This window comes from Caretta caretta, chromosome 3, assembly GCF_965140235.1.
Source record: "Caretta caretta isolate rCarCar2 chromosome 3, rCarCar1.hap1, whole genome shotgun sequence".
In the NCBI taxonomy this organism is placed as follows: Eukaryota; Metazoa; Chordata; order Testudines; family Cheloniidae; genus Caretta; species Caretta caretta.
The window spans coordinates 206,089,177-206,112,178 of NC_134208.1; the positions used below are offsets into that span (position 1 = coordinate 206,089,177).

The 23,002-nt window shown below is 41.1% G+C and overlaps 2 protein-coding genes across 5 annotated transcripts in view; one reads left to right on the forward strand and one right to left on the reverse strand.

The window, feature by feature from the left end:
* CFAP61 (cilia and flagella associated protein 61) overlaps positions 1–23,002 on the forward strand; it is a 209,177-nt gene that overhangs the window by 212 nt on the left and 185,963 nt on the right. For 3 of the 4 annotated variants that reach the window (XM_048842440.2, XM_075127270.1, XM_075127267.1), the window contains exons 2-7: positions 3,568–3,718; positions 5,664–5,814; positions 9,553–9,629; positions 10,564–10,631; positions 10,995–11,121; positions 19,911–20,043. In XM_048842440.2, coding sequence (XP_048698397.1) covers positions 3,576–3,718; positions 5,664–5,814; positions 9,553–9,629; positions 10,564–10,631; positions 10,995–11,121; positions 19,911–20,043 — 699 coding nt within the window. In that variant the 5' untranslated portion in view covers positions 3,568–3,575. Of the gene's footprint in view, positions 1–130; positions 225–3,567; positions 3,719–5,663; positions 5,815–9,552; positions 9,630–10,563; positions 10,632–10,994; positions 11,122–19,910; positions 20,044–23,002 lie in introns of those variants that run through there. The other variant, XM_048842439.2, reaches the window with a different exon arrangement.
* LOC125633326 (uncharacterized) lies at positions 7,070–22,079 on the reverse strand. Its single transcript, XM_048842443.2, has 2 exons — positions 21,946–22,079; positions 7,070–9,143 (listed from the first exon to the last, which is right to left on the reverse strand). Exon 2 carries the CDS (start codon positions 8,641–8,643, stop codon positions 7,321–7,323), a length of 1,323 nt encoding a protein of 440 aa, XP_048698400.2. The 5' UTR covers positions 8,644–9,143; positions 21,946–22,079; the 3' UTR covers positions 7,070–7,320.

Consider the following 23,002-nt stretch of genomic DNA (forward strand, 5'->3'; position numbering starts at 1 on the left):
CCATATCGCACAACTCCCCTCAGTTTGGGACTACACCGCCCAGCATGCAATGCGCGTCCCCCCCCCCCCCCACGAAGACTACAACTCCCAGCACGCAGCGCGTCCCATTCCCCTCCTTCTCTCCCCCAGGAACTCTTTCTGGCGCCTGCTCTGTGCTGCCCCCTAACCGCCCGCCCGAGAACTGCAGCTGCCCGAGCTCCCCCAGCGTGGTCACGGGCACCCAGGTATTGGGGATTGCGGCCATCCTGCTCTTCCCTATATTGCTGGGTGGGAAGGGTCGGGGAAAGGGGTTGCAATGGAGAAAACAGGCTGGGTAGCTGCCACCTGGCTTGTCCCTTGTCCTTGCAGCCCCATGTCCTCCTGCTGTTGGCACCTGCAGACCCACGTGCCAGTGGCAAGCTGGCCTGTCAAAGGACAGTTGTTCCCTGTAGTCAAAGGGTCAGATTCCCGCAGCAGTGTAGCATTTATAGTAAGTGCAACAGGGTTACCACCACAGAATTGTCTCCAGGCAGCAGATCTCTGCTAGCGAGCCAAAGGGAAGACTTCCTGTGAGCTAATGAATTTCCCACTTGCTCTAAAATGCAGCCCAGACTGACGGCAGAGGGCCAAAGCTAACCCCCGTCCAGTCCAAACCTCAGCCCACCCCCAGAGTCCTCTCTCCCTCAAACTCAATAGCCCACTGTCAGAATAGCCCAGCGGTTTTCAAACTTTTTGAGCTAGCTCCCCCTTGAGTTACAATTCTTGGTCGCACCTCCCCAGCTTAAACAAAAATAGACACAATAGCCCTCAGGTTTTCAGGATTGGCGAAGGCGTTTGCGACCAGAGCCAGTGCTGGGTGTGGAGGCTGCTGGGAGCAGAAATTGGTGCGGCCACAGTGGATGTTGACACTGACCCACAGGCTGGGTGGCCCACTATGGTGAGTTAGGGAGTTGAAGTGATACTCCCTCCCCGAGCCCTGCCTGGCGTGGCTGTTCATCCTCCCCCTGAACATTGCACTGTGCCCCCATAGGGGAGTGTTCCCCACAGTTTGAAAACCTCAGGGCTGGCCCTACTCTGAAGCTTGATGTGTCCAATTTTATTCCTTCCAGTCTTGATGGTGGTGGTGTGGGAGGAGCTGCCCACAGTCCTTGTCTCCAGGACAGTTAATTAACCCCTTCTTAACCTGATCCAGTGTCGAGTTTGTGCATCCCATCACTCTTCCACAGTCAGAAAGTTGGGGCTGTACTAACCCTTTCCTACATAGTCTTACCACAAGTACATATATGACATGTTTGATCTGACTTGGATGTAAGCATCAGCTCACTTAAAAAGAAAAAATGGTTAGGATGGGAAATTTCTGTTGTGTTTAAAAAGAGTGTTTTTTTAATGTTGATAAACCAGTGAGGCAATTACTGGAAGAATTGGAGCAGGCAGGGAGCAGAGTCCTCTATTTATCTCCAATGTTCTCCAGGTTCTCCGCTCCTAAACAGTGTTCCCTGTCTCAGCTCTTCTCCACTCCCCAACTTCCTTCTTTGCCCTTAATCTTCCCTGTGTTAGTTCTACTCTAATGTATGTGTAGCATGGAATGAGTATTGGTGGATGCGAAGTCTGTATCTGGAAAGTGAGGTCTCTGACTCATCAGGATGGTGGATGTGGAGGGTAAAGTGAGATTCCCAGTTCCTGTAGGGACAATGGATGGGGTCTTTTGCCCAATACTGGACTGGCAGATGGGAAGATGTTGATTCTGGAATGTATACAGGCAGTAAGGCTCAATTCTGCTCAGAGAACCACATCAATATAATCCCATTCAAACAAACTGGTCTCAGTGTGAGCACAGAGATCCGCAAATATAAACTTGCAGGACTGGAACCTGTGATACTATACGGTGTGGTCTCTTGACCATAATGGGAAGTTGGGGTGGGCTCACATCTCTATTCTATAAAGGGAAGATATGAGATGTTGGTGTCTCTGGCACACACTACACAGGTGTGTTGGTAGATGTTCTGAGATGATGTGGGCCATACTTGGGATGGTGGTGGTTTGCAACCCTGGTGGTGGTTTGCCTGGGGTTGCAACTGATATTGGAAATATATATGATGTAGGGTGGATGAGTATAAAAGTTTTTCTAGTCCAGTGTTTTTCAAACTGTGAGTCATGACCCAGTACTGGGTCATGGAATGTAAGGCACTGCGTCGCAGCGGCTCTGGTGGGTCGCGGCGGCTCAGCACCACCAACCAGGCTTGTGTGCCTCTGCCTAGGAGCCGGACCTGCTGCTGGCTGCTTTCGGGGCACAGCGTGGTCCGCGGTGCCAGGACAGGCAGGAAGCCTGCCTTAGCACCCCCACTGCACTGCTGACTGGAAGCTGCCCGAGGTAACCCCGTGCCCTAACCCCGTGTCCCAATCCCCTGTGCCAGCCCTGATCCCCCCAAACCTGGTGCCCCTTCCTGCACCCAAATGCCTCATCCCTGGCCTCACCCCAGAGCCTGCACCCCCAGCCCAGAGCCCTGACCCCTTCCCGCACTCGAACCCCCTGCCCCAGCCCTGAGCCCACCCCAAACTCAGAGCCCCCTCCTGCACCCCAAATCCCTCATCCCCTGATCAACCCCAGAGCCTGCACTCCACTGTGCAACCCTCACCCCCGCACCCCAACCTTCTGCCCCACCCCTGAGCCCCTCCCAAACCCCTCATCTCCAGCTCCGTTGGGTCGCGGGCATCAACAGTTTTCTTCAACTGGGTCACTAGAAAAAAGTTTGAAAACCACTGTTCTAGTTTACAGCTAGAGTCTGGGTGGGGATTGGGAGCATAGTGAAGTTTTTTTTTTTTTTTTTTGAATGGGCAGTGTTATATTTTACATATAATCTTGTATGTGAGTTATTGTATAAACTGTGATGGTATTTGAACTGTTCATTTTCATACTTTAATGCTTAGGCTTTTTATTTTAAATTGTGACATTATTTGGTATATATACATTTAAACTTTAATGTTAGGTGGCAACAGAATTGAAAGGTAACTAAGTTTTTGTTGGTTAATCACAGTTGGACTGAATTCATATCACATTATCTATTATGAAACTGTTAGGTATACAAAGGACAAAATGGGTTATGAGGACACTACAAACACACTGCACATGGCACTGCAAAATAGATTTTTATTTGCATCCAGGGTTAGGGCTATTCAGAAAAGCCTTCCACTCCTCCTGAAGTATAAATAATCTTATTGATTTAAAAACTTGGCTTTTGGACAAATAGTTTGAAACCATCAGATACTATGATGATGAGCATTATAGAAATGTCTACAACTAAATGTGAAACCATTTCATGCAGTTGTAGGCCATTAAAAATATTCCCTCACTGTTCAGTAATATTTTAGGTGGTAACCATTATACTACATCCAATTTGAGACTGTGGTTTTCAGAGGAGCCTGGGGGAGTTAGGCACTCAGATCCCATTGATTTTCATTAGGATTTAACTGCCTAACTCCCTTCCTTCCTTTGAAAATCTCATCTAGAATTACTAACTTCAAGGCTGAAATCACTGCAGAAGCCAATCTCATTAGATAACATTAGTGTTTTCTTTGTTTTTGCTACAGTGTATAAAATGACTGCAATAACTTCTGCAAGAGGACGTACAGAAGTGGTCAATGCCAGAAGAACGGAATCACATGATGTTTCTGGTATTATCAGTCTCATCAGATATTTTACTGAAAAAACTTTTGGAAGGATTAATGTCGTCTATCTTTTGTAAGTAGCAACATTTTAAGAACATACATGACGTTCTTCTCAAGGTACCCAGAATCATAAGCCACTGTGTTAACTCTCTGCCTCTGCAAGAGAGAGCTTTGCTGGAACTTAGATTGTGTATCCGCTCCCTGCCACACCTGTCTGTCCTTCTCATCAGCAAATGCCTTGCAACTCTGCCAGTCTTAACCTTGTCTTGCAGGTAACAATCAGTGAACCCCAGTTCTCAAGTTCCCCAAGGAGGTCTCTCTCAGTATCCGCAAAAAGAAAAGGAGTACTTGTGGCACCTTAGAGACTAACAAATTTATTTGAGCATAAGCTTTCATGAGCTATAGCTCACTTCGTCGGATGCATTTGCTCCTGAAAGCTTATGCTCAAATAAATTTGTTAGTCTCTAAGGTGCCACAAGTACTCCTTTTCTTTTTGCGAATACAGACTAACACAGCTGCTACTCTGAAACCTCTCAGTATCCTGTTATTCTCACTTTATTTCAGTATAACAGCACTGAGATAATTCATAGTAAAACTAAGAATATGTTTCTTAATAAAGAATATAGATTTAAGTGATACCAATGGTGGCAGAGCCTACCCAAAAGTTGGGGGGCCAGGGGCCAGGGCCCCCTACCTCTACTCTTCTGCCCAAGGCCCTGTCCCAAGTCGGAGCCGGCCGGGAGCCACAGATTCTTCAGTTGCCTGGGGTGGGGTCGGGGTCGAGAGCAGCCCCCGGCCTGTGTTCCTGCTGTGCTGGCCCCCGCCCAGGGCAGGTGGAGGGTCCACAGCGTGGATCCCCACAGCTGCACTCGCGGCTCTTACCATGGCTGGGCTGTGGCCCCCCAGCCGGAGCCAGGTCCTGGTAAGAGCCACATGGGGACAGCTGTGGGGAGCCACGGACCCTTCTGCCCTGGGTGCGGGGCCCATGAGGCAGGGACATGGGCTGGGGGCTGCTCTTGGGCCCCCCTAACCCGGGCAGGTAGAAGGTCCATGGCATGACTCGCCACAGCTGCCTAGGACCCGGCTTGGCTCCAGCTGCCGTGCCAGCCTGGTTGGGGGTACAGGGCCTCAGTGGGAAGAAGAGGAGTGGGGGTTGGGCCCCTGCCAAAAAGTGGGAGGGCCCTGGCCCTCCCCCCCCATTCCGGTGCCACTGTGTGATACTAAGCAAGAGTAAACGAGGTACAGTAGTTGTGGTTACAAACAAAACAAAATAAAACACACTTTCTAATGTCCAATTCTTAACTTTAAAAAGCTACAATCTTTGTCTAAACAGCTTTCTCACTTACATCAAGTTACCAGCACCTCCATCCTTACAGCAAGAGGATCCAAGGTTCACAGAATCAGAAGGTGCTGTCCCCTTTGTTCCCTGAGTGATGGGTAACATACTAGTTGTGTCATGTGTAGGCTAACAGAGTAGTCAGTAAATACCCAGTAATAAATCAGAGACAGCTTTATGGTCCATATTTTCAAAAGTGGCCACTGATTTTGGGTGACTCGGTTTCTGTGCCCAGCTTAAGATCTCTTGGGCTTGATTTTCAGAAGTGGCAAGTACCCACAGCTCCAGCTGAAGTCAGTGGGAGTTACAGTTGTACCTCTGGAAAACTGGGTCCAATATGTCTCAAATGTATGCTCTAGGTATACTTATCCTGCCTGACCTCTTCAGGTCACTTCCAGCCTTACATTTCTGTGATGCTGTGAAGTTGGGCGTCTAAAATCAGAGGACCCCAGATCAGTGGCCAATTTTGAAAATGTGATTGTTAAACTCTGTTGGTCCCACAGAGAAGATGGATTTACTGGCAGGAAGTGTTTGTATAGTGCGTATCGGCAACCCTATCCTCTGGTTCCCTTATGATGCTGTTGAACAGTTGTTAACTTGAAGACTAAGAAATCTAAAATCACTTTCTGAATCTTCTTTTTGTCATTTCTTTAACCTTTGCAAATCAAAATTGTTTCCACAGAGAAAAAGCTAACCTTGCCGTGACACTCAGCAATAAGAAGAATGAGGTTATTGCCCATGCTGCATTTCTGGACTATCCAAATTGGAATATTGTTGATCAAGCTGATTGGGAATCATTCTTACATGAAAACTACAGTGACAAAAAGTGCACAGTAAGTAATTATTTTTTCAGATGTGTTTTCACTTGAGGGACATCAACTTGGTTTCATTTTGTTCCTTTTGAATACTGTATGTGTTCAATTTTTGGTATAATATGGGGGGAAAACAATTAAATTGCAACAGATGTTAAGAGATGCATTGCCCTTGTTACATGTATTGCTATTCCCTGGGATTTGGGAAGATCAGTGTAGAAAATGGTATTCCTTTTACTGGAGATTTTTGTTTTGTTTTCCATTCCAAGTGATTTCTTTGTTGTTTGACTAAGTTGGCTAATGGGTTTTTCTACACAAATGTTCTGACTCACTGAAGGCACATCACTTGGGGTCCTAAACATTCTCAACACTAGAAAATTATAACATATTAGATTTTATAACATTACATCTCATTCTAGAGCACTGTATGTTTTTACGGTATTGCCAGCTCTTTTCATAGGGAAAAATACTATGTTTTTTCAGTTTTTCTTTGTACACTTGACAGTATTTTGAATATAGTTGATCCCACTGTATTGTTGATGGTGCATGCTTTTCCCCAGGCTGTGCATGGGGTGCTTACCAATGTTATCATCAACAAAGCTGTAACTGAACCTGAAGAGACAGCTGGCAGAAGTGTGTCCAGAGAAAAGGTGGAAAAGAGAAAGCTTGAGCATGTGTGATGTTATTGCTCCCATGCCTCCCCTGAAGTCCTTTCTGAACATGGGCAAAAAACAGAAGAACCCGTATATTTTTAAAAAGAGGATTTTTTGAAATTGAGGATATGTCATTTAAAAAGTGCTTTATGGTCCTGATCCAGAAATAAGGATGAAAGGACAACACTCCTGAGCGAATTGTAGTTTTTCTCTCCACTTCAGGAGTACTCCTCTGGTTGACATTTGTGAGGTTAGCTCTGCAGAGCTCTATATGCCAAATATGAATCTTTAGGCTGACCCTACTTTAGATGGAGAGGTAAACATGCATCTAGATAATATATGTTGATATAGTGTAAAGGTTTGATTGGCATGAATTTGGGATGGCTGCATTACGTAGAGAATAGCCAAGCAACATGTGAATTATTCAGGCAATTCGTACATCTTCATATGGTAGCATTGTTTTTGGTACTCATTTTACAGAATAACTGTTTTAGAAATGTTTCAGAATAGCAGCCGTGTTAGTCTGTATTCGCAAAAAGAAAAGGAGTACTTGTGGCACCTTAGAAACTAACAAATTTATTTGAGCATAAGCTTTCATGAGCTACAGCTCACTTCATCGGATGCATTCAGTGGAAAATACAGTGAGGAGATTTATATACACACAGAACATGAAAAAATGGGTGTTTATCATGCACACTGTAAGGAGAGTGATCACTTAAGATGAGCTATTACTAGCAGGAGAGTGGGATGGGTGGGGGGGAGAAAACCCTTTGTAGTGATAATCAAGGTGGGCCATTTCCAGCAGTTAACAAGAACGTCTGAGGAACAGTGTTGGGGGGGGGAGAGGGCGGGGAATAAACAAGGGGAAATAGTTTTACTTTGTGTAATGACTCAACCACTCCCAGTCTCTATTCAAGCCTAAGTTAATTGTATCCAATTTGCAAATTAATTCCAATTCAGCAGTTTCTCGTTGGAGTCTGTTTCTGAAGTCTTTTTGTTGAAGAATAGCCACTTTTAGGTGAGAAATCGAGTGACCAGAGAGATTCAAGTGTTCTCCGACTGGTTTATGAATGTTATAATTCTTGACATCTGATTTGTGTCCATTTATTCTTTTACGTAGAGACTGTCCAGTTTGATCAATGTACATGGCAGAGGGGCATTGCTGGCACATGATGGCATATATCACATTGGTAGATGTGCAGATGAATGAGCCTCTGATAGTGTGGCTGATGTGATTAGGCCATATGATGGTGTCCCCTGAATAAATATGTAGACACAGTTGGCAACGGGCTTTGTTGCAAGGATAGGTTCCTGGGTTAGTGGTTCTGTTGTGTGGTGTGTGGTTGCTGGTGAGTATTTGCTTCAGGCTGGGGGCCTGTCTGTAGGCAAGGACTGGCCTGTCTCCCAAGATTTGGGAGAGCGATGGGTCGTCCTTCAGGATAGGTTGTAGATCCTTGATGATGCGTTGGAGAGGTTTTAGTTGGGGGCTGAAGATGATGGCTAGTGGCGTTCTGTTATTTTCTTTGTTGGGCCTGTTCTGTAGTAGGTGACTTCGGGGTCCTCTTCTGGCTCTGTCAATTTGTTTCTTCACTTCAGCAGGTGGGTATTGTAGTTGTAAGAATGCTTGATAGAAATCTTGTAGGCATTTGTCTCTGTCTGAGGGGTAGGAGCAAATGCGGTTGTATCGTAGAGCTTGGCTGTAGACAATGGATCGTGTGATGTGGTCTGTGTGAAAGCTGGAGGCATGTAGGTAGGAATAGTGGTCAGTAGGTTTCCGGTATAGGGTGGTGTTTATGTGACCATCACTTATTAGCACCGTAGTGTCCAGGAAGTGGATCTCTTGTGTGGACTGGTCCAGGCTGAGGTTGATGGTGGGATGGAAATTGTTGAAATCATGGTGGAATTCCTCAAGGGCTTCTTTTCCATGGATCCAGATGATGAAGATGTCATCAATGTAGCGCAAGTAGAGTAGGGGCATTAGGGGACAAGAGCTGAGGAAGCGTTGTTCTAAGTCAGCCATAAAAATGTTGGCATACGGTGGGGCCATGCGGGTACCCGTAGCAGTGCCGCTGATTTGAAGGTATACATTGTCCTCAAATGTGAAATAGTTATGGGTAAGGACAAAGTCACAAAGTTCAGCTACCGAGGTTAGCCGTGACATTATCGGGGATAGTGTTCTTGACGGCTTGTAGTCCATCTTTGTGTGGAATGTTGGTGTAGAGGGCTTCTACATCCATAGTGGCCAGGATGATGTTATCAAGAAGATCACGGATGGATTGTAGTTTCCTCAGGAAGTCAGTGGTGTCTCGAAGATAGCTGGTAGTGCTGGTAGTGTAGGGCCTGAGGAGGGAGTCTACATAGCCAGACAATCCTGCTGTCAGGGTGTCAATGCCTGAGATGATGGGGCACCCAGGATTTCCAGGTTTATGGATCTTGGGTAGCAGATAGAATATCCCAGGTCGGGGTTCCAGGGGTGTGTCTGTGCGGATTTGTTCTTGTGCTTTTTCAGGGAGTTTCTTGAGCAAATGCTGTAGTTTCTTTTGGTAACCCTCAGTGGGATCAGAAGGTAATGGCTTGTAGAAAGTGGTGTTGGAGAGCTGCCGAGCAGCCTCTTGTTCATGTTCCGACCTATTCATGATGACAACAGCACCTCCTTTGTCAGCCTTTTTGATTATGATGTCAGAGTTGTTTCTGAGGCTGTGGATGGCATTTGCTCTTAGTATAAAGAAATTACAAACTTTTTTCAATCAAGTTTTGTTAAATTAAAAATGTAGCTCTGGTGCTTAAAATTTATAACTGTAATATTAAACTTGAGTGTAAGTCAAGTTTTCTCGTTTTTTTTTTTTGGTTAATTTACTGCATAGAGAGAGACACAAATCCAATCATTAAGACCCCGCTCCTGCAAACACTTATACACATGAGTAAATTTACCCATGCAGTTAGTCCCATTTAGTCAATGAAGCTACTTATGTGTGTCGAGTTACTCACATAAGTATGTACTGACAGGATCGGCAATTAAATTTGTAAATTAATATTTTAATTAATTAAAAAAACACTACATGCATTATCTTATTTTATTTAATTCATTCGTTTCTTTTTACTATAGCCTCTGAATACACTGTTTATGCATCTTTTTGTGGCAAATGATGAATATGCGGTTGGATGTGCCCAAGAAATCATTAGGTGAGTTGATGTGTAAATTGATGCATAGGGAAGCATGTACAGTTTCCTGCTAACTCTCATCTGTAGAGACTGTGGAATTAAAAGATGGTCATGTAACAAAAAAAGCTTAAAGGTAAATATTAAAAAAAATTAACTGAATTTCTTAATTTCAGTATGTGACACGACATGACACAACTGTGTGTAGCCTGATATACATTCTAGATTTCAAAGCTAGACTCTTACAGTTCTGAACATATTTTCCTAACAGTGTAATCTCTTGCTATATCTTTTGCTATTATTCTTGACATAAATATCATGCAGTGATTGGGACAAATTGATTTTTTTGAGTGGAGGGAGAAGGTTCATGGTGCACAGTTGTGCAGGAAGCCTAAAAGCTGTGGCTATTTCTGAAAAATCATTGTCTGCAGGTTATTCTTTGAAATGTTTGTTAGGTACAGACTATGCAGCACAAATAATACAATACAGTAGAGTGCTAGCTCAAATCACAAACAAGAAAGTGCTGCTTAAATTAATGTGGTTCAGCGCACAGCATCCCTACATAAACAGAGTAAATTGCATTTGGTGCTGTTGCTGTCAGTTTTACAGTTACAGAGTAACTGTAAAAGCCAGCTCATCCAGATGCCAGGTCAAATATCTGCCAGCAGAGATCTGCCATCTTTAATTTTTCACCACTGGGGAACTGATATAAAAAGAAAGCTATATGAAATCAAAGGATTAGGAGATTAAAGAGAGAAATGGGGTTGAAAAAACAGTGAAAAGGCCTTAATAATTTTCATATAATCTTTTTTGAGAAATCACATTTTAATTTTTTAGCCATGTGCATTTATGAGGGAAGATATAGGCACTGGAGAGCAAAGTTTCTTTCATTAAGAGATTTGCTGCTAAATTTGATGTGTAGTTACTGAGACTAAATAAAGTTATATTGTTTGTCCAGGACAGTTTTTAATGCAGTACCAGAAGTGCACTTTATCCTTCTTTTTGTACCAAGTCATGTGGATTTAGGTAAGAGTTTATTTAATATTATTTTAATCTTTAAACAACCACTGTAGTCTTAAGTATCATTATGATTAATACAATTGTGTGGTTTTCAGCATATTAACGGAAGTGATTGTCCTATAGACCTGTGGAAGAACCAATCCTAACATACCATTTTATACTTCAAATAGCATAATCTCAGCTATATTGCTTAACATTACATAAAAAGGCTAACAGTGTATGGTCCTGATTTGCCATAGCAGTAGATCATAGTGCAGTATCATGGCCTAAATTTGAAACCATATTTTGCTCCAACAGTTCTTCTAATGGGTTAAAAAATTTCTTGGTGAAATTCCTTGATAGTTTTTAACTTGTTTTTGTCATTCTTAGGCCCAGGCTTAGGAACTTTTTTTGAGCGGATGATGAGTGTTCCAGGTTCGATAGTTGATGTGGACTTTACTTTGTTTGTGTGCCACAGGCACCAACATTGTCCCCAGCTGTACATTCGCAAAGCAAGGTAATATGCCTTCGTCTGCTTTGTCTGTATGAGTTTGTCTGGATCAGTTGAAGGACTCCTATGACTACGAATCGAGAAAGTGTAGTTTTCATTAAATCACCTAAATGTCTCCTCCTCCCATTTTCCAATTTTCTTGATGACCCAATGTTGACTCATGACAGCTACTTTTATTAAAGAGACAAGATGGGTGAGGTAATACTTTTACTGCACCAGGATACTACCTCACCCCATCTTGTCTCTCTAATATCTTAGGACCGACACATATATGACAAAACTGCATAATTACTTTTATTCTAATTTGTCACAAGACTAGTTGTATTTTTTGTAGATAGGTGGCCTTATTTCCATATGATTAAACTGAGTGTTTTATAGCAGTAATATAGTTTCCAGATTTTGATGTTTCTTCTATGCATTTGTTTATTTCCCCATGTCATGTTGCTACATATTTTACTGGGTACAGAACTTTTGTAACTTCCACATTGCCTCTTGGAGTATCTTGCTGTGTAGTTCCTGTTTTCTCTTATTAGGCCAAATTCTGACCAACTGGGCAAAGTCTGGCTAAGTAGATTTTGCTGTAAAGGAATTGCATTTGCATAATAAAACTGAGTAAGGAGGCCTTAGGCCAAACAATCCTTCAAACATGCTAATACCTGCCTTCCTAAACATTGTTTGGCACTTGTGAATTTACTCTGTGTACAAACCCACTGGGGAACCCCTTAGCAATATCTACTCACTGTCTGCCTGGGCAGGCCTCCTCCATGCTGCTGAGGGGGTGCAAGAAGAAAACAGGGATAATAATCCTACTTTTCTCCCACCCTTTGTCTGTCTTATTTATTTAGATTGTAATCAGTTTGGAGTAGGAACTGTATCTTACTATGTGTTTGTACAGTGCCTTCCACAGTGGAGCCCAGAACTTGGTTTGGGCTTTGAGGCACTAGTATAATAATAATAATTAATAACAACAAATAGTTAAATAATTAAATAGCCCAGAATCCAGCTGTGTGGCTGTCTGCTTCTCAGTCCTCCAGCTCATTAGAAGTGTAGAGTTTCTGTCACACTGAAGCCTTAGGTGGTCAAGGATATCCCTACAAAATTCATCCCTAGTTCTTTGCTCTCCGTTTTATTATTCTCTATAACATTTTCAGTACGGTTGTTCTGTAGTCTAGGTCCTTATAACCAAGAGGTGTTATTCACAAAATACCTGCACGTGTTTTCTCCTCTCAGAAAAGGTATTCCATTGCATTTCCTTTTTTAAAGAAAAAAATAAGTTTATTTTAACTAGCAAGTTGGAGGAATATGTTTCTTTAATCATTCTGTGTGTTTACGTACTGTGAATTGCTGCTCTAGGATGTTCTTTACAGGTCTGAAACCTACACTTTTCTCCAAAGAGCATCTACCACAGCGGAGCCCCAAATGCAAAACCATTTAACACATATTTCAACATGCCAGCATTGGTGTGCAGACTGTTTCGAGTTTCTCTGAGTCCACATTCTGTCTTTTTTTATATTTTGTACTCCACACACACTATTGATTAGTAGTGAAGGGATCTTAGTGTTGAAGTAATAGTGCAAGGTAAACTCACTCCTGGGCCTTGAAAGGTATCCATGCCCCTTGATTCTGTCCATTATGTTTGTCTTTTATTAATCTGAAGTACATTTTTACCTTTGGGGCTGTCAAACAATGCAGTTTGGGAAATAACATTTTTGACATGATTGAAAATGTTAAGAAAGCCATTCCAGTATTATACTGAGGGGATACCATCTTGCCTGAGTTTTTGTAATACATATAGAGTAATAATGGAATGGTTCACTTTAATGAAAAGCAGGGTAGAAAACTAACCAACAAACGGTTTACTCCTTTTAAATAATGTAACTACTTGTCCTGTAAAATTGATAGTTTAGTATAGTTTGTCGTGGATTCTTCAAGTAAGCTAAATTATGTTTACTACTGATGCTTTTCCTTCCCTTTTCCTCTGTATTTGCATTTATACATCACTAGCACCCGTAGTGACATTCAGTGGAAACTCTTTAGAGACTTATCCATGAAAGGGTTTTGACGCAGTCCCCAGCCACCTGCCTAGCAACACGTTCTGGGTCAATGATATGAGATTAGAGTAATCTCTGTTCCCTCTCCCCCTTACCCACAGGAAAAAATATGCTGTAAATTGATCCTTTGCTTAACCCCTGTATATTGAAGTTATTCTTTATCTGACCTTTAAAATGGGAAATAAAGCTGTAGCATCCTAGAACACAAACCAATGAGCTTTCATATTGAAGTCCCTTGCCTGTACTTTGCCATTTGATCTAATTATCATTGTTTGTACTTCTCTGTACTTTACAGCTGTGTACAATAGATCACAAATCTGCCTTTACAGTGGTGTTTTGTTTGTTTCAATCTGGGAAGACAGTAGAATAGTATCCATATGAGTGAAAAGCCATTGCCTCTTGTAAAATAAAGAAGGAAGGGGGTGGTTTGTAGAGGTAAACATTGTGGTTCCCATTCTGCAACACGTAGCATGTGGGGAGGCTGTTGCACTCACGGGGAGCCCCACTGACTTCAGTGGAGATTTGCATGCATGCCAAAATGATCTCATCATGCTACAGGCTTGTGGGATCAGGGCCCAAATCCTGACATGTGATCTCAGGCAAACTCACGTTTTAAGAGGGAGAGTGTAATTTCAGTATTGCACTGCTTTAAAAGGGCCAGTGGCAGCAGTATAATGAAATGTCATAGTGGTAAATATATAGGTTTAACTCTTGAGTTTAACTGAAAAAAATTGTGGTTCTTATCACTTTCTACCTTTCACTGGTTGGCACAATAAAACAGCAAGTTTAAATTACAGTACAATCTGATTGAATTGAACAGAAAATCTAGTTTTGATTATTTGAAATTTCATAGTAAACACACTATATAAAATTCAGTTAAAGTAATGAAGACACAGTAATAGACCCCACTAGAGGATTCCAGCCATGAAATCTTCCCTGAGAAGAACGGAGAGACCACCATTTCTGAGTGTGAATTATGAAGTGTGTAGATTATTAGTTTTAGCCAGGGTCTGCTGTACTAATGGAGTCATTTTAGGTAGAGGTTTAATCAGGTGAATAACTAGAGTCACAATTTATAGTGTATTATGTTTACCCATAGTTCCTTCTTGCTTATATAAGCCCATTCAAATTAGGATTCCACCTATCCAAAAACTGCAGTAAGGGATGGAGGTGGAATGTTGGGTGGGAAATTTTTGTCACTGATGGCAGTTTGTGCTCCCAGTTTGGAGTGGGCAGCTGCAGAATCCACCTGTATAGGGTCCCCAAGATTGTCATCCAAACTTAAAAGTCATGTGAAAGAATCCAGTCACTACTAGCAGAAAAGGAACGAGATCTCTAAACCTATTATGCAGAATGAAACAATAGTCTGACTGCTTGGGTGTATTTGTCTTGACTCACTGATGGAGACAAGATGGCATGCAGGCACCCACCCTTCCTGCTACAAAAATGGATACGAATGAGTTACTAAGAGAGATCAAGGCAGGCATTGCGGATATTCACTCCAAACTACTAAATATTAACAAAACAACCCCGCCTCCCCCCAAAAAACCCCACTTGGCAGACCTGGATGAGAAGGTCAGCACTACTGAATCCAGTGTAGTAGAGACTGCAGAGGAGACACTGAATATGCCCACCAGAATCAAGCAAATAGAGAGAGAGGGACACGGTGGGATCTTTAAAACTAATGGTACAGAGAATTATAAAAGAAGGAACAATGTAAGAATAAAAGGAATCATTGATGATGGGGAGAAGGGTAGTCTTCTCTAAGGGTCAAATTCAGTCCTGTGCATGAGGTCAGCACATATCATCTATGCACCACTTAAGCCACACTTAAACCCTATGTTCAGTTATACCATTCTACCAATATTTACAAATTCAGACACAGTATTTGTCATAAAAATTAATAAACAGAACTTTTGAAACATTTACATCCACTTTAAGGCCTCTTTAAACTGCCAGAGTGGTCTAAGTGGGAATCAGGGCCTATATTTATTTGTTTTTTAATCACTGGCTGCAGTAAAACTTGGTACTAAGGGTTTCATTTTACATACTTGATCAATAGGAACATAAAGGATGTTATGTTGGTTTCCTGAAAAGTTGGAGAAAGGAGTTAACAGAAAAATAGCCATTGAAGAATGGTTATCAGTATGATCTTCAGAAAAAAGCTTATCAAGTATGTACTGTTCTAAAGGAAAATTATTTTTAGATATTGTTTCAATGGCACCTTATTCCAGAAAAGCTTAACAAAAATTATAAAGCAACTGGTAACTAATGGTGATGAGGTTGTGGAAATATTGGAAGCTTTACTCATATTTAGTGGGATTGCTCACAGGTAGAATATTATTGGGGTGAGATTACTAGTCAGATTGGGTCAACAACGGTATGTGGTCTGTTTTAAGGGACCAGTAATAATCCTTTTAGGTCTCACAATTAATATCATGGCCTTCAGTGAGCATAATTCTTCCAGATTTTTTAGTAGCACTATGGCTCTTATTAGCCAGGGATTGGAAAAAGAATATTCTCGCTTTTGTTAATATTTTGATTCATTAGAGTTTTAGGACATAGTGGAAATGGAGAAATGGATGCGTTAAATTAAAACACAATAAAGGAGACAAAAAACTAACAAATACCTAGCTTCCCACCTTTCTTCTATTGGATTTTCATACCAGAAACAGCCACTCGCTGTAAAACTGACACAGTTAAACACTCTGCATTTTAAATGAGCGGTTGATTGTGAAAATCGCCAGTGTAGAGGGCTCTCAACAATTGCAAGAAATACACATGTGCAACTGCCCTTCCTGGGGAAAAGAAGAAAGAAAATAGACTTAAGACTGGTTTTATTATACAACACTTAGCAAATTAGGGCCCTGACCCAGCTGACTTCTGGGAGCTACCACAATATAAATGTTATGTAATAATTAATGGACTAAAAACAAAACAATACGTAATAAACAAGAAAGAAGTGTAAATTAACTAAGGCTTTTATAATGGAAAATATTGCATTGATTCATGTATTGATATTTTTATTTTTATTTTGTAAATCATTTTGAAAAAAAGAAGTTATTTTTTTAATTGCAGGATGGTGCCAATTTTGAGCACTGATCCTGTTTTGTGACCTCTGTTTATAAAAGAAACAAAAACTTGAGGAAAAGGGAAGCTACTATAGTATATCAGGCAATCCTTGTAATCTCTGACCTTTCAATTGCTAGAAGTACAGCATGTAATGATATTTTCTGGTGGTTTTCAAAGGCTGTTTAATAAAAGGATTGGCCTCAAGTTATGAAGGAAGTTGCTGAACTAACAACTAAGAGATTTAAGACCATTAATCTTCTGAGGGATTCGGAAGTTACATGGCCCTAGCCTTATAAAAAGTTTTCTGAGTAATTAATTTACTAAGTTACAGAACATTTTCAAATGTGTTGTAGCACTGTGTGAGTGCTTCGATGAATAATTTATAAGAAATGTGTTGATAGTTGACCACTAGAGGTCACTAGAGACCTTGCAACGAAATAATCACTTACATTGCTTCCAGATGGCAATACATGTCCTAGTTTTGTTTTTATTATCTGAATTGAACCAACAGACAGGCCTAATTGTATCCACCCCAGCCCTTTATTACTTCATATCTGTATAATACTTGACAGGTTGACATGATGACAGTGTGATAAAGATTATGACTGCACCACCTGTGGGTGTAGTGTGACCACTCTTTGCCAAAAATGTTAACAGTCTTGGGGTACTTTTGGATCTCCAGCTCCTTTTAGATTTCAAGGTAGCAATAGTGGTTCATTCTACTTTTTAAAATCTGTGGTTAGCTAAGAGGTTGTTAGATATTGCTAGTCATCATGCTCTAGTTATCTGCCGTGCATTATACTTGCAAGGTACCTTTAAAGATGGCCTATAAGTTTTAACAAGTGAAGAATGTGCTGGCCCACTTGTTTTAGTGCAGGGGGTTGGTGGGAACATATCACCCACATGCTCAGTGAACTTCAATTGATGCCCATCTTCTCTCAGGGCAATTAATCATGTTGGCTCAAATGTCTAAAGCTTGCCTGAGTTTGCTTCTTGGCCCTTTAGGGACCGTCTCTCTCCCTGTGCATTCTGTGACAGCTGAGATTAGCAAATGCACATTTTATAGAAGTTCAGTCATGGAGATTTGGAGGTGTTTTCAATGGGGAGTCCCTAGCTGTAGAACTTATTCCTTCTTGTGGTCCATCACAGCCTGAGTTTCCTGACTCTTAGGGGATAGTGCAAGATGCATCATTTTAGTAAAGCATGTATTTGTTGGACCATTGATGAACTGAATGGTTTGGGTAGTACAGGATTGGGACAGTTTATCGTGTTTATTATGGATAGTTTAATGTTAGATATATTTATTTTGTGACAGGCCCATGGTGATAGGCACATTAAAAAACCAGCAAATAAAACAATCAATAGGTACTGCGTTCCCTGACTGTACTTTTTATCTACATTATTCAACATGCATTAAAATTCTCTTTTAGTCTTGTGCTTCTGATTAAGAACTAGGATTTCAAAAGCTTAATATTGGATTTTAAATGAGAAAACATTAAGTATCAGTAAGTGTGTTAATCTCTTCAGGTATTTCAATGAGAATCTATCTATACACTTTGAGTACTGTAAGACTTTTACTGCCAACAGTGTATGTCAGGCCAAGTGGAGACAGGTTGAGGTAGCTTTCACACTGACAGCAAGTTGAATGTAGAAGGACCAGTAGAAGTAGATAAGATCTGCATCCTGCAAACTGCAACATTATACCTGTGCTGGAGCCTCATTTTGACTTCAGTGGGAATCCATGTGGACTCAGGGGTCTGTCTTTGCAGTAAGTTGCAGGATTGGAGCCTAAGTCTTTACTGGCCCTCTTTAGTTGTACGTGATTTATGTTGAAAAGTTGATTGGCAGGAGTCAGTTAGGCAGAGAAGGGAGAGGAGATTTTGACCACCTTTTCAGGCTATGCCTCCAGGCTCCCCAGCCTTCATGAAGAAGGCAGCAAGTGCCTCACACTGTGGTGCCATCTTCAGACATCTGCCACAGGAGCCATGGAAGACAGCACGGGCTCTCCACACAGAAGGAGCTCCTCCGAGGAGCTCCTTCCAGTTCTTTGCTGCAGGGCTGACGTGCTGAAACATCCAGCCATGAAGTGGTTCCCCTGCCCAGATGGCTGCCAGTGGGTGCAGATCTGAACAAAGTGACCTCATTTCAGAGCTCCCCTACCAGAGCACAGAGAAAAAGGAGGAAGGGAGTGTAGCATAGGCTAACGTTCAGAAGTAACTTACTGGGCGTTTTAGAGGCAATTTCTGGAATGGGAACAGTTTGATGCTAAATCTCCCTTTTGATTGGTCATTTGCTGACTGACACCAGAGGTGAGGAAATGCCCCCATTGCTCACGCTAGCTCACCAAGTCACAGAACACCAACTAGCGAGTAAGCACATTTAATTCTTTTGAGTGAAATTATATAATTTAATGGTCTCTTTCACACAAAAGCACACAGTTACGGCAGATTCTGCACAGGTGTGCTGGGGGGATAGTAAAGGCACAGGGAGCTCCTCCCTGCCCATGTTTGCACCATCTTTGGTATGGCTCCTTTAAGAGATTTCCACTGGCTGAGGATCTGGCCAATTGAATGTAGATTTTTGACAGCCCTGTGTTGTTGTTTTTTTGTACCTGGGGATTTTAGATGAACTGTTTGAGTGTGTAGGCTTGCTTTGTAAATTAGCAATCACTGCCAGCAATACAGCAGAATATTAAAATGACAAGTTTTTATTTCTTATCTTCAGGTAAGTAAGCATCCTCCTGCCTCAATCATTCTCCCATTTTTTGTTTATATTTTGTCATGGTAGTAGTTATGGACCACTGACAAGTACATGATGATGAACCTGACAAGGCTACTGGTTTGTGAACAGTATTTGTTTAATTCCTATGTTACTGTCATGGGTCAGTATACTCCCCTCTGTTGCATAGCAAAATCACAGAGAGTTTGTGGTAAATGCCATTGGATGCACTGCAGCGAAGAGGGTTATTCAATATGTTCATTCCCCATCTCAGAGTGAATGGCAGCCCCTTTTTAACAGCGGTGTGGAATTTGTGTAGTATACATTATTTTTGGCCTGCAGTAACTTATCCTGTTATCAGAGGCGCCATTTGCATCTGCCAATGGAAATATCACAGCAAAGAGTCCGCTATATTGCCAATACTGGAATAGTGGGTCTGGGAAGTTCACAGAGGTGTATAACTAGGCCTGGCTGTTTGAAGATGCCTGGGGTTAGGTTTCCTTATGGATCCTTGGTTTCTGCTTCAGCAGGGGCCACACCTCCAGTAAGGAAAGAGGTAGTCGATGTTTACAGTCACAGCTTCAGCTACATTCATAAGATCTCTTGTTTAAAGTGTTGTAAAGAGTGTCTGTGCTGTAAGAAATAACAGCTATCCAAATTTCCCTTTTCAGTTACCTCTGGTATGCCCAGGAAGACATCTGTTCTTTCATTCTCTGTAGTGCATCAGAGTAAATTAATAAAGAGTTTTAAAAAATATTTAACAATATACACTGAAACGATCAGTCATGTTTGTTTTACAACATTCTAAAAATGACAGTGTAATTGAAATCAAATAAATAGTTGACTTTGTATAGAAGTTATCATTTGTCTACACTCTGAAAAACAAATTAGGCAGTGAAGGATCAGTATTCTAATATTAGAAAGTTTTAAGACATCATTGATTCTGTTTTACAGGGTGGAAGACCATGATGATCTCATGCCTATCTTCATGCATCAGAATGAAATTCTGAGAGAAACCTATGGAGAATACTTCCTTGCAGAGCTGATAGAAGCTCAGGATGAAAAAAACCATGCTGTTGTTTGTGAGGTAGATCCTTGACATGCAGTAGGCTTGGGTATCCTTAACATTCATTATGCTGTATTTGGTAACAGCTGGTGCACTGGCTTCTTGAATAAAAATGAATTAAGTAGGACTAACTATGCCTTAGAAAGCAAAAATCATAATTTTGATGGCCATTTGACACTTGAGAAATTCAGCCCTTTTCTTAGTAAGCTTTCAGTTCTTTCAGGAAAATGATTGCCCCTTTGCAGTGGGCATCTCCTTTAAGGATGGAACATGACAAGTGAATCAATAATAAATAGTAACAATACTTGGCATTTCTAAAATGCCTTTCCATCAGAAGATCCCCAGTTACTTTACAAATCTCATTTGTACCTCACAATATTCTTAAAAGGATGACAGGGTCACCCATTCTACAGATGAGGAAACTGAGAATAAGCAAATTAAGGGCCCATTTCTGTGGGATTCTGATTGTCTGTGAGGATTCATATGACTTTAACTCATGGTGACCTCATTACGCTTTGAGGCTGCTCACAGCAAGTGCTCACCCCTTTGCAGACTTGGGCCTTAAGTGACAACAAAATCATAATTGTATGTCACCTGAGAACTTTTTTCAGAAAAGAATGGAAATGTATTAATTTACTCTTGACTGAGAGCTCGACCTTGGGCAGCTCTTCTGTGGGAGGCAGTCAGGAGCATCCCTGTCCCTGCCCTTGTGTAGCTAGTAAAAGAGCTAACCAGAATAGCAGCCCCTCTGGTCAAGGAAGCGTAGCGATTACTGCTGCGATGTTTCCACCAGGAACAACTCATTGAAAAGGGACAGGGAGTCATGGTTCTGCCCCTCCTATGCAGAGGCCAGCAGAGTTGGCTGGACATACCGTGATCGGTGATGCATACAGTGATGCATCCAATGAAGTGGGTTTTAGCCCAGGAAAGCTTATGGTCAAATAAATTTGTTAGTCTCTAAGGTGCCACAAGTACTCCTCGTTCTTTTTGCTGATACAGACTAACACGGTTACCACTCTGAAACGTGAGCAATATGTTACACCCTTTAAAGGGCTGTAGCAGTTTGTATTCACCCTAGCACAACTGGAATGCGCAGGCAGGCACTGCCTTTCGATGCTCCCCCTGGGGCAGCCTGTACACTTCTGAAGCTATGCCTCCAATGGAGGACTGTGGCTAAATGCCACCGTCTAACCCAGTGTGATTCGTTTGTATATTTTGTTTCTTATCGTGATATAAATGAAGCTACAATTTGTTAGATTTTTCTGAGATAATTGAAAGAGATGATCTTAAATCAGTTATTGTTATTTTAGACACTTTGCATTATAAATAACCAAATTACATCCACTAGCAACATTAATACTGCATGTGATGACTGGTAACCAAGGATACATAGTCAAAAATATCTCCAAAAGGTAGAATTAGAGATGCTAGAGATGGACAAGATGAGTGAATATTGTAGTTTGTTTCCATCTCCTGATCAATGCAGAAAAATGTATGCTATCTCCAAAAATCAGGAATTAGTTTCTTAATTAAAAGAGAAATGAGAGTGGCCAGCATGAAAGAGATTTTAAAAACCTTGGTATTTTACATTGTCTCAGAGGCATGCATTTCTAAAAGAACATTCTATTTTACAATATGTAATTGCCATACTTTGTAATTCTATGAAGTATTGTAGGCAGATAGGAGCTATAACCTACTTTAACTCCAGAAATCTGCTTCCTTGAGCAAAACAGTTAAAAAAAAAAATCCTTAAAATGTAATCACTGCAGTTTGAAACCAAGCGGTAAACAATAAGCCATTAGTGTAATAACACATTACAAACAGTTATTTTATAATCTTATAAATAATATATTTCTATCATACATTTATGGCTCAATATGAAACCTGCAAAACGTGCTTCAGGTCTTCATAGTATAGACTCACCAATGCTGCTGCAGATTGGAAAGATACCTCCATATGAACCAAGATAGATGCCAATTTTCCCTGCAGAGAATGAAGCTGGCAACCTCTTTTTGCACATATGGTAGATGGATTGGTTAATCAGCCTCTGCTGAGCCTTGGGCCTAAAATTACACAGCAGCCAGACAACTGCAGAGACCCATCTTTTGTTCAGTTACGCAAACAAGACAAGCAAACAATCACTTGTTGTTTGGGGAAAAAAATAAACTTTTTTTTTTATTTTTATTGAAATGTTGATGGCTTGATAAGACAGCTGGACAAATTCAGCCTTTTATCACAAGATTTTATTAAGTATAGGAGGAAAAAATACATATAGTGGTTATATGTTTTATCAGTAGGTTGCATATAATACTAAAAATTAAGTTATCTTCTACCTGCCTTATTTTAGTGAAAAATCAGTGATGATTCTTATTGTCAGTGTCTGTTTCTTGTTTACTATTGTAACTTCCAGGAAAGCTCCAATTCCGTGCATTAAACCAATGTCACATGCTATTTCATCAATGCAAGGTCCTTATCGCTGTCATATCTGCCTGTGCAGTTATTAAGGCATTTGTTGCTTGATATGTCTTGAACTTGAAATTATCTAGTGCTTATAATTACTGTGCTTTCTGTCCCTGAATTAAACCATGTCACAGGGAAATAAAGTATTTTCTTCCATTTAAGAGCACAAAGAAATTTTTACACTAGTGTTTAGTAATTAGGCAACCATTGTGTTTAGCTAGATCCAGATTTTACTTAACAGTTTTAGATTAAGCAAGAATCTGTTCTGAAATAGCTAAAGATGGCGCTTTGTAATTATATATGTTTTGTGTTCATTTATAAATAATCGTTGAGATACAAAACACCTTACAATATTTTTTTATTCTTCCCCTGTGCATATTTAAATCGAGATTATTACATTTTCTTTTACCCTCCTCTGAAGTATCTGGTATTAGCCACTGTTAGAGACTGGATACTGAGCTAGCTGGACCTTCAAGCTGATCCAGTCTGGCTATTCCTATTTAAATCTTTCAAACCCTGG

Excerpts from the sequence above, each read along its gene's own strand:
- LOC125633326 (XM_048842443.2), bottom strand. The coding sequence starts at position 8,643 with ATGGACTACAAGCCGTCAAGAACACTATCCCCGATAATGTCACGGCTA.